We start from the raw sequence: 10,778 nt of genomic DNA, 5'->3' as shown, positions 1-10,778 counted from the left end.
ACGGAGCCAAGGAAGTTGGTCTTAAGGTCAACGAGGACAAGACCAAGTAATGGTGGTTACGAAGAACCCAAGACCAAGGGTTAGACAAAACGTAACAATTAATGAATACAATTTTGAAGTCGTCAAAGAATTTAAGTACTTGGGAGCGATCATAACATCTGAAAATAACTATGAAAAGGACGTGGCAGCCAGGATTATTGCAGGAAACAGGGCATATTACTCGTTAAGGACCCTACTTAAATCAAAAATACTCTCAAGACCAGCAAAAATAAGAGTATATAAGACAATAATTCGTCCCACAATAACGTATGGAAGCGAAACCTGGACTCTAAATCAGCGGGAAACAACAAAATTACTGGTACTTGAAAGGAAGATACTGCGGACTATCTATTGGCCTTGCAGAGAAGAGACAACAGGAGAATGGAGAAGAAGACACAATGATGAACTCCAGACAATATACGGAGATGAAAACATAGTACGCTACATTAAATCAAACAGAATACGATGGGCGGGTCACGTACTAAGATCAAGTGACGAAAGACTTCTAAACGCCACATTCTGGAAAAGACCCGATGGAAAAAGGTCAGTTGGTCGCCCAAGAAAGAGATGGAAGGACGCAGTAGCCAGCGATCTACGCAAAATGGGAGTACAGCAATGGGAAATAGCTGCTCAGGACCGACAACAATGGAGGGAAATAGTAAACGCGGCCAAGACTCACATAGAGTTGTAGAGCCAAATGATGATGATATGTAGGGGCCCGAAAAGTGTGTAGTGCCTCGGGCCTGATTTGGAGTAAAATAGGCTCTGCATGTCTCAGGAAGTTTTTATCAACACTCAGGCTGTCTTGCTTGGTATACTAATACTAATATGCTGAGACTTGGCACTTGGTCTCATACTGACAGGGTAGTAGGACTTATTTTAGAATGGAAAGTAATCTACTGTAGCGCAGTTCTGTGTCATCTAAAGCAATGCTATTTCCCTGATTTACAAATTTAAAGGCAATTGAAAAAAGAAAAGTATAGTGAATACTGCTTATACTTGATAGTAAAGCAAAAGACGCATTAAAGCCTCTTGATCACAACATTGGTACATTGATGGGAACAAAATAGAATAAAACAAAAATAGAAAAATTAAATAATTATATTACAATGAACACAGCGGTTTTACACATTATATAACAAATGATTTTTACAAAATTAAAACAAATTCTCAGAATTTATATGTTATAAATATAAAAATTTTCTCTTTTATTTACAATAAAGCTTTTTTGGAATCTAATATAATCCCATTGTTAAGTCAATTCCAGAGACATGCTCTTTTAGCTATGGATTACAAACAGTCAATATACAGATAATTTAATGAGTTTAATTTGATAAACAAGTAGATTAGAATATTTCAAATTACAAAAAAAAATTACGAAGCCTGAGATATTTGATTTTTTAAATTGTGTACACCCTCTGAAATTGCTTTTCTATTTACATCACAGACTAAAGCTGTCATAAAATACTTTTTTGTGTAATACTTTTACTAATATCAACAAAAGTTTACTTATGTAGTACCTACTGGTTAACTTTTGTAATTACTATTAGGTACTTTAAAATTAAGTAGCCTTTCAATGTTATTTTTGTTTGTCTATTCATTAATATTGCCTATTTTCAATCAACATTCACATCGATATAAGAAACAACTAGTACGTCAAACATTATTTTTTAAATTTTTATAAGGCTTTATTATTGTCGTAGTCGCATAGTTTTGTAAATTTTCAATGGTTCTATGAAAAGGATATGTCCAGAAGAAATTAAACTTGGCCCAAAATAAACCAAAGTCTACAAGAAATATTAAGATAACGCAAAAGAAAAACTCGTGGGCTGGCAGACATACTTCAGTAACGAGATACGCAATAGACTAGGTTGTTGGTTCAAATCACACGCTAGCGTGAAAAATATTTCACACCCAACATTCAAATGAATTGAGGTTTGAACTGTAAAGTCGGTCACTCACGGTACTGCCACGTCGTTCAATTATGTCCAATTCGACTAATTGACAAAAATTTTGATCGTGTGTGACCGAGCATTCAACGTACAATTTGACCGAAGACAGACTGGTCTGTCTACTGCAGTAGGTACCGCAGAAAGGTAGTCTACTGCAGTAGGTACCGTCTGTCTACTGCAGTAGGTACCGTAGGTACTGCAGAAATTGATGTCATCGACGATCTTGACGAAAGTAGTACGAATAAAGATAGGATATCACGGTATGATAAAGATTAATTTACTGGTCCCTACTGGAAGACTTTGAATTGCTGGAAAGTCGAAATAAAGTAGAACAAAGATTGCCACAAAATGTGAGCACCAATGTTTAACATATTTTGCTTTATCTGAGTGTAATAAATAATGAAGTCAAAAAATGCATACAAACAGTTGTAGAACTTAAACTTTAGAAGATGGAATGAAAAGTCCGTTACAGAACGAGAACAAAAAAATAAAAGCTTGTAAACAAAGATTCCTAAACATAAATTATTTTTAAACTTAAAAAGAATGTCAAACATTAAAAATAGTACTGCTTTAAAATAAGAAAAATAAACTGAAATAGGAATAATAATTAAACAGGGTGAAACTCACTTATGGAATAAAATTATTTCTGTCCTTGTTTTAAAAAATTATAAAAATCTGCACACCTTAAACATAAATTGAAATGTGCAACGTGATTCACGCAAACCTAGAATAGTCCATAAGTTTTATTTTGAATGGAACGTCTTGTATAATATTTTTATATTTTTAATAGCTCTTTAAGAATCTGATCTCTTAAAGAATTATAACTATGTCTATTCTGAATATTACAGGATGAAATTTTGGAATTATAAAGTGTAGAAACCGCTTACTTATTGAATTAGACTGTTTGTGCCCTTATTTTAGAAAATTATATAAAACTCTGATACACGTCAACTTTTAAATTCAAATGTGCCGTTTTTAAACATAAATTTAAATGCACAGGTTGATTCATACAAGTTTTGCACTGTCCATCGTCTTAATTTTTAATGAAACATCCTGTATTTTTTTTGTTTTTCAAAACTTCTTAATCACTTGATCTTAACAAACTAAATTATGTAGTGTCTATTATGAATAATCTGAAATTAATAATTTATAAACTTTAACTAATGGTATTTTTTTAATTACTTAAATACAGAGATAAATCTTTTAAACTTAGTATCAATCAATTTTGTATTTAACTTGTATTATCCATAATAGACCCTACATAATAGAGTTTTTTAAGAAAAATGTACAGGGTGTTTCATTAAAAATAAAGATGATAAATTATGCTAGTACGTGAACTACCCTGTACATTTATATTTGCACATTTGAATTTAAAAAATGACGTGTACCACCGCTTTTTACAATTTTCTCATATAAGGGCTAAAAAAAAAATTTTATTCCATAAGTAGTTTTCACACTTGTATAATCTGAAAATGTTTACCCTGTTATATTCATAATAGATCGCACGTGATATAGTTGGTTGTGATCAGGTTGTTAAGAAACTTTTAAAAATATAAAAATATACAGGGTGTTTCATTAAAAATTAAGCATATGGACTATGCTAGGCTTGCGTGAATCCCCTGTATATTTAAACGTATTATTTACAAAGCGCAGATTTATACTCGTATATAAAAATCGACGGGTCTCAGCGTTTTTAAAACAACGGCAGAAATAATTTTATTCCATAAGCGAGTCAGTTCTGTTCCACCATATAAAGGTATATCTACAGGGTGATTCATTAAGAATGTCTAATCTCTGAGTTGTAGATTCTAGACCACAAAATATTAAGATTTAATCCAAATCGCTTATATAAAATTTGCCTCGTTACTTATTTACAGGGTGTTCTATTTAAAAATTTAATAACCATTTTTACCTAGTACTTTAAAAATATTTGACATATCCTTGTCATACTTTGCAGAAAGTGTAGTTGCCATACACCCTACTAAATTATGATAAACAAACGTTTCTGGCTACTACCAGAGGCGTACGACAGGGGACAGTGCATGGTTTACCCCTCCCAAATTCTACGCCACTGGCGAAATTGCTATTTTAGCACAATATTTCGATTTTCCAATACTTTCTATGTAAATAATATACTCTTCATTCGTAACGTTAAGGTCATTAGTTTTCGAGATATTTGAAGTTGAAAATGAAACTTTACAGTTATTTTGATTAATGTATTGTGCCCCTTCATTTTTTTAACTTCAAATATCTCGAAAACTAATAATTTTAACGATACGAATGAAGAGTATATTATTTGCATAGAAAGTATTGGAGAATCTGAAAATTATACTGAAATGGCAATTCCATCAGTGGCGTAGAATTTGGGAAGGTTCAACCATTCTCTGGTAATAGCCAGAAACGTTTATTTAACATAAATTAGTAAGGTGTGCAGTGCCTAAACTTTTTGGCAACTATGATACGGCAATTTCAAATACTTTTAAAGTACTGGGTACAAATAATTTTTAAATTTTTAAATCAAACATCCCTATTACATAAATATTAACTATTTGTATCCAGTATTTTATAAGTATTTGACATATCCTTATCATACTTAGCAGATAGTGTAGATACTGTACAACCTACTAATATATGTTAAATAAAACTTTCTGGCTAGTACCAGAGGCGTACTACAGGGGAAAGTGAATGGTTGACCTTTCCCACATTCTACGCCACTGGCGGACTTACTATTTTATTGCAATTTTTCGATTCTCCAATACTTTCTATGCAAATAATATACTCTTTATCCGTACCGATAAAATCATTAGTTTTCGAGATATTTAAAGTTAAAAATGAAGGAGCACAATACATTAATCAAAATAGCTATGCCGTTTCATTTTCAACTTCAAATATCTCGAAAACTAATGACTTTAACGTTACGAATGAAAAGTATATTACTTACATAGAAAGTATTGGAAAATCGAAATATTGTGCTAAAGTAGCAATTTCGCCAGTGGCGTAGAATTTCCGAAGGGTCAACCATTCACTTTCCCCTGTCGTACGCCTCTGGTTGTAGCCAGAAAAGTTTATTTATCATAATTTAGTAGGATATACAGTACCTATATTTTTTGCCTAGTTTGATAACGATATTATGTCAAATAGTTTTAAAGCCCTGGGTAAAAATAGTTATTAAATTTTTAAATAAAACACCCTGTAACTCAGTAACAAGCCACATTTTATTTAAATGATTTGGGTTAAATCTTAATATTTTGAGGTCTAGAATCTACATTTCAAAGATTGGACATTCTTAATGGGTGATTACCCTGTATAGCGGCTTCTGTGTGAACGAAAGAACAAAAATTGTTACTAACAGTTAAACAAAAACATTCAAAAATCATAAGAAAATGTCGTAATAAATATTAACTGAATTTTATTAACTGAAAAAGGAAAACAATGAAACCCAAAAAGGTACCAACAGATGTGGAAAAAACTTTTTAAAATATAGCGATTCTGATATCGCATAATTCCGCTCAAACAGTGTCATAAGTCAAAAAAGCAAAGTATCGAGAAAACGAAATTTAAAATGTGTGCTAGAACTTTGCCGGGTTGAATGCAAAAACTATTAAAATTTGTATAATATGTAACTGTTTTAGTCAGTTACAAAGGTTTTTGAAGCTCTACAAGATAGTGCAATAATTCTGCTAAAAATATTTAAAAAATATTTTTTTTTCAGTTGTGACACTATACAGATAAAGTAACGAAAAATTTACGAAATATGATTTATCAAAAGTGGCTCTTGCAGTACTGAATACAATATCATTATTATTACCTGATTGACGGACTAATACTTTTTAATGATGTAACTTTAAATACAAGTAACTACATTAAACACAAAATAGTCCAAAAAGAAAGATAAATAAGTGATAAATGTGTCACTTTTCTTGAGTCCATACGCAGCTGGTTGTTAATAAAGTAATCACATATTATACTGTCCTAACTCGACAAACTACGCTCTATACAAATCTTAGTTGGACAAATGATTTGCACAAGTCGATATGTGACACTGTTTATGTTCGGTGCACCGTTGATTTTGGCACCAATCATATAATGACGCTTGTGTCATCTAACGACAAATACTTGAACTATAAATGTAACATTTTTTAGATAATAGTTTCTAGTTTTATTAAACTGTTGGTCCAATAAAACCGTTTTTTTTTAGTTGTGACACTCTTTGAGCGGAGGTGCGATATAAAGATATACAGGCGAGTAATGCTTTCAAAATATTCCATTTCTATTATTGTATTAGTTTGATCGATGTGTATGAAAACAAAAAATAATGAAATATTAATAAATAGAGAGAGAGTTTTTGTTAAATATACGCTATTTTGGTATAACAGTAAAGTACGTATTGATTGCAGAAATATTAATAAATAATCGAAAAATCATAAACTGGCTTGTGATTTATACATATCACTAATTATCCTCACAATCGGAATATTGCCAATGGTTTTCCTAAAGAAAAGTTCTTCTATCGTTTCACCAGGAACTTTTTTGAGAGTTGGAAGAAGCAGTAAGAGCTTGCCGAATCTTAAAGGTTGTCCAGGATGGGTCGTACTTATGTATTTGTTTAAAGTAAGTTGTGTTTCATCTTGAATAGCCACTATTTTCGCAGGATTGCTGAGTACTCTTTCATGTTGAGTAGATGCCGGCAAACTGGCCTTATCAAAATTTGTTTTAAAAAGAATAGTCGCCCTCAAACACGAATATTCATGAGGATCAACGTGAAATTGTCTAATATTAACTAAGATATCTTGAAATTCTTGTACACTTTGTAGGAAGCTACTACTAGTTTCTATGGAACTGCAATTTGGAACTAAATGCGGAAGGTACGTTAAGGGTAAAAATTGAGCTGCTCCAAGTACGAATAGTTCCCTCCAACTCTCTTCTAGAAGAAGGAGTTGATCAGAAAATGAGAGCGAGGTAAAGGCGGGAAGAGTTCTAGTCCATTGGACGTTCATAAATAGTAATCTTGCCGCTGCCTCACATACAACTGCTGGATTTGGTATTGGTGGAGGTGATATCGGTTGTAGCGGTAACGGAAACTGTAACGAAAAAATTCAAAAATTAGTTACTGCCAATGCTACGCAACAATGATGAATAATATTACTTATAATACAATAAATTATATTTATAATATTAAACCTGGATCCCGCGTACCAAAAAAATTGATTAATAGCAAGCTGAAAATTTGTTAATAGCTTAACGGTGTCTAGTCGGACAAACTTTGATATATGGGAACACTGAAACAGGGAAAGTTTTAATTGTGGAAAAGGTTAAAAATTTTGAAGGTCAGACTACGAAAACGTTCCATGTATTTTGTCGGACAGAACGTCAAATTGATTTGTTACCACTTTATTAAAGAATTTAATTGATTTAGAATTTTAAGCTATTGCATTAGCCTTTTTATTTTTCTGTTTAGGCCAACCGGTATTAGAGTTGCACAAGTTTGACTTAAATGTTTGAACTTGACTTGAGTTTGACTTAATTTCAAGTCAAACTCAAGTCAATCCCTCTAACAAATAATTCAAGTCAATTCAAACTGGTCAATCGTACAGGTTTGAAAATTCAAACTCTTTGTAAACTAGTTTGAAAGAGTTTGAAAAATAATTTATTTCGTACATATACTTTTTTGTTGAGATAGACATGTCAGTTGCCAATTAAGATAAGAAATTTAATAAAACATTGAGTGCCATATAAATCATCCTTTAGTTCCAATAATTTTAGTATTTGTTTCCCTCTACTTATTTTTAAAAATCATGTACAATAAAACACTGACACTTTCACAGTATAGTTATTTTCCTAACAAGTGCAGAAAGTCATTCTTTTCCGCACGCGATTGCAGTTTGCCGAACGACGCGAAGCGGGAGTTCGGCAAGCAGTCGAGTGCGGAAAAGAGACTTTCTGCAAGAGTTAGGAACAATATTTTTTCTAACAGTCTTTAAAAAATTACCAAATCTTTATCAATTAATTTAATTAATATGAAAATACATACACAAATTAATTCTTTGACAAGGTTGTCAAAACCAAACTTTCAATATAATTAGTTAGCATGACGACTATCTTGGTTTCCATGACGATGTTTCAAAACGTCTGTTATTGTCTACCGATTTGACTTTCGAATATTATGTCTAAATAATTTTATTTCATCGAATTGTCGCGTTAATTTCATTAAAACAGGAACACAATAAGATATATTTGAAATAAATTAGTAAATAATATCTAAATATTAGTTTATTGCATGTATTATAATTACTTTAATGCCATATTAACATATCTAAATTAACACGCGTGCGGAAAAGTAAAAACCGCGTGCGGAAAAGTGAAACTTTTTAAACTAAAATGCGTGCGCGAAAGTAGACATTTTGGCACGCTCGTAGAAAAAACTATTTTAAACACGCACAACATAATTAAATAAAAAAATACTAAATGAACAGTTTTTGGTTTAAATGAGATCTAGCTAATAATTTTCTGCTTTAATAACCGATAACAATAAACACCGGCACCGTCTTCAACGACAGAACGAAAGTCATAAAAAAGGTTTAAAAGGAAAGTTAAGAAGGAAGAAAACAAAGAACCTCAAAAATCTATTTTCGTACCAACCCTTTTTTAAGCATGTTAATTCCTTGAAATTTTATGGTCAAATTTGGATTATCTACATTTTTTGAATACAAACGCTCCAGAATCTCGTAACATGTGGTGTGTGTACTAAAAGTATAAGTCAAGCTGCGTAAGTGAAAGCGGAAGGTACTAACAGTATAAGCTGAAAGTGAAATTTAATAAAAAAATTTCTTCTTGGTAAAAGGTATATCAGTTTAAAAAGCCCTAAAGGACTACAAACATATGGACAAAACGTTATCGCTCTATAACAAGAGCATCATCAGTGTTACAAGAACATGGTGAGCCCACCAAAAAATACAAAGGTCAAAGCCTTTCAAAAAACAGACAAAAGTCTTATATAAATGAAAACATCGAAAAATCCAAAGGATGGATAAAATTCTTAAGGATACGGCCTAGGGCAACATATGACTCCCACACGTTGTAAGTGGGTCAAAAGGTATCTAGGTCATTCTGTTGCAGGCAACCTCTTATAACAGAATGAACTAGTTAGATTTTGTAGTTTATAATAGTTGATCGTTTGTTCCGTAGTCTTTTCTAAAACCCATCTGATAAAATTCCAATTTATTTTTTGATAATTTCTTAATCATTTCTGTAAATAGTTATAAATATGGGAAAGTGGACTTATGAGTCTGTAGTTTCTGAGGTCGGTGCATGACCTTTTTTATGAAGTAGGATATTGTCTACGTTATGCCACGGAGTTGGTGTTTCTACTTCCTGTAAACGTCTGGTGAATAGTTTAGCAAGGACCTGCGATAATATTTTTCCAGTCACTTTCCAGGCATCTGCCACTAGGTATTTCGTTGCCTCAGCGGGACTTCATTTCTGATGTTATGTTTGGTAAAATTTTGGATTTTTGATTAATTATCTTTAGTAATGATCAACTTTCGATACACGGCTGCTTTTTGTATAATTAGCTATAAAAACTCTATAGATAGTGTCCATAATTTGATCTCTGTTCATTCCTTAATTTGTGGATGTTTTTTCTTTTAATGGACATGTTCTGTCTGAGTATTTTTATGCTTTTGTTTTACTCTATTACTACAGTTATTTTTATCGTAAGTATTGTGTCGTCTGAGATGCTTTCTAACCTCATATTCAATATCTTTTCTAACCTCATAAATGTCTTATTCAATATTTTTGGTTTATGTTTGTCATTATCCTGATTTTCTCTAAGTGTTCTTCTTTCCTCTAGAAGATTTCTTGTGCTGTTGCTTAATTTTTTTGTTTTTGTTTTCAGCACGAAGACAGTATTTCTTTTCATCTTCTTTCAATGTTTGAATAAAATAATATTATTATTTATTTATTATCGTTTATTGTATGTATAAAAAATACGTACCCGAGGAAAATTCAGTATCGAATTGCATAAAAATCCAGCAGCGGCTGGTCCCACAAATCCGAAAGGACCTTCCATGACAGGCGACGTCGTCGGTTTTGGCATGGCCAGATTCAATGCCCCGACAGGTGGTGACGCCATCATCCTCTCCCTGGCCTCGCTGAAGAAATTTGACATTTGTTGTCTTCGCAAAGTCGAGTTCCTTGGTCCCCTCTCGTGCTGAACGGCTGTAACAACAAAATTAAATTCAGTAAAAGGTCCTTTAAGGATAATAGAGCGACGAAAACAAATCGTGGCATCTGTGCTACGCTTTAAAAGGGGGCTACTAGGAAAAGATGAGTTTAAAAATATTATTGTTGGGTTTAAATACTCTTTTAGATATGATTTATAACGATTTCTGACAGTACATCTCATTATATAAATAAGGTTTTGAACTTTAAAAAGAACTGCTGTATTTATTTGAGTGCATGCATTTAAATATAATAAATAATAAACACTATGCTCTATTTGAGTGCATGCATTTAAATACAGGGTGTTTCAAAAAAGTATGTCATAAATTTAATCACGCATTCCGGGGACAAAAATAAAATGATTGAATCCAACTTACCTTAGTACAAAACTGTACACAAAAAAAGTTACAGCCCTTTGAAGTTACAAAATGAAAATCGATTTTTTTTTACATTATATCGAAATCTCTTAGAGATTTTTCATTGAAAATGGACATGTGGTATTCTTATGACAGCAACATTTAAAAAAAAATAAAGTGAAATTTGTGCACCCCATAAAAATTTTATGGG

The 10,778-nt window shown here is 32.0% G+C and overlaps 1 protein-coding gene across 1 annotated transcript in view; it reads right to left on the bottom strand.

Annotated features, from left to right (window-relative positions):
• Positions 1-1,124: 1,124 nt before the first annotated feature.
• LOC114325838 (nuclear receptor subfamily 2 group E member 1) overlaps positions 1,125-10,778 on the bottom strand; it is a 64,903-nt gene continuing 55,249 nt past the window's right edge. Inside the window, exons 3-4 of the mRNA XM_028273970.2 lie at positions 9,985-10,208; positions 1,125-7,072 (exon numbers count right to left, since the gene is read on the bottom strand). Of these exons, the coding sequence (XP_028129771.1) occupies positions 6,413-7,072; positions 9,985-10,208 (884 nt within the window). The 3' untranslated portion in view covers positions 1,125-6,412. The remainder of the gene's footprint in view (positions 7,073-9,984; positions 10,209-10,778) is intronic.

This window comes from Diabrotica virgifera, chromosome 4 (assembly GCF_917563875.1).
Source record: "Diabrotica virgifera virgifera chromosome 4, PGI_DIABVI_V3a".
Lineage (NCBI taxonomy): Eukaryota > Metazoa > Arthropoda > Insecta > Coleoptera > Chrysomelidae > Diabrotica > Diabrotica virgifera.
This window is presented reverse-complemented; position numbering and strand designations above follow the sequence as displayed.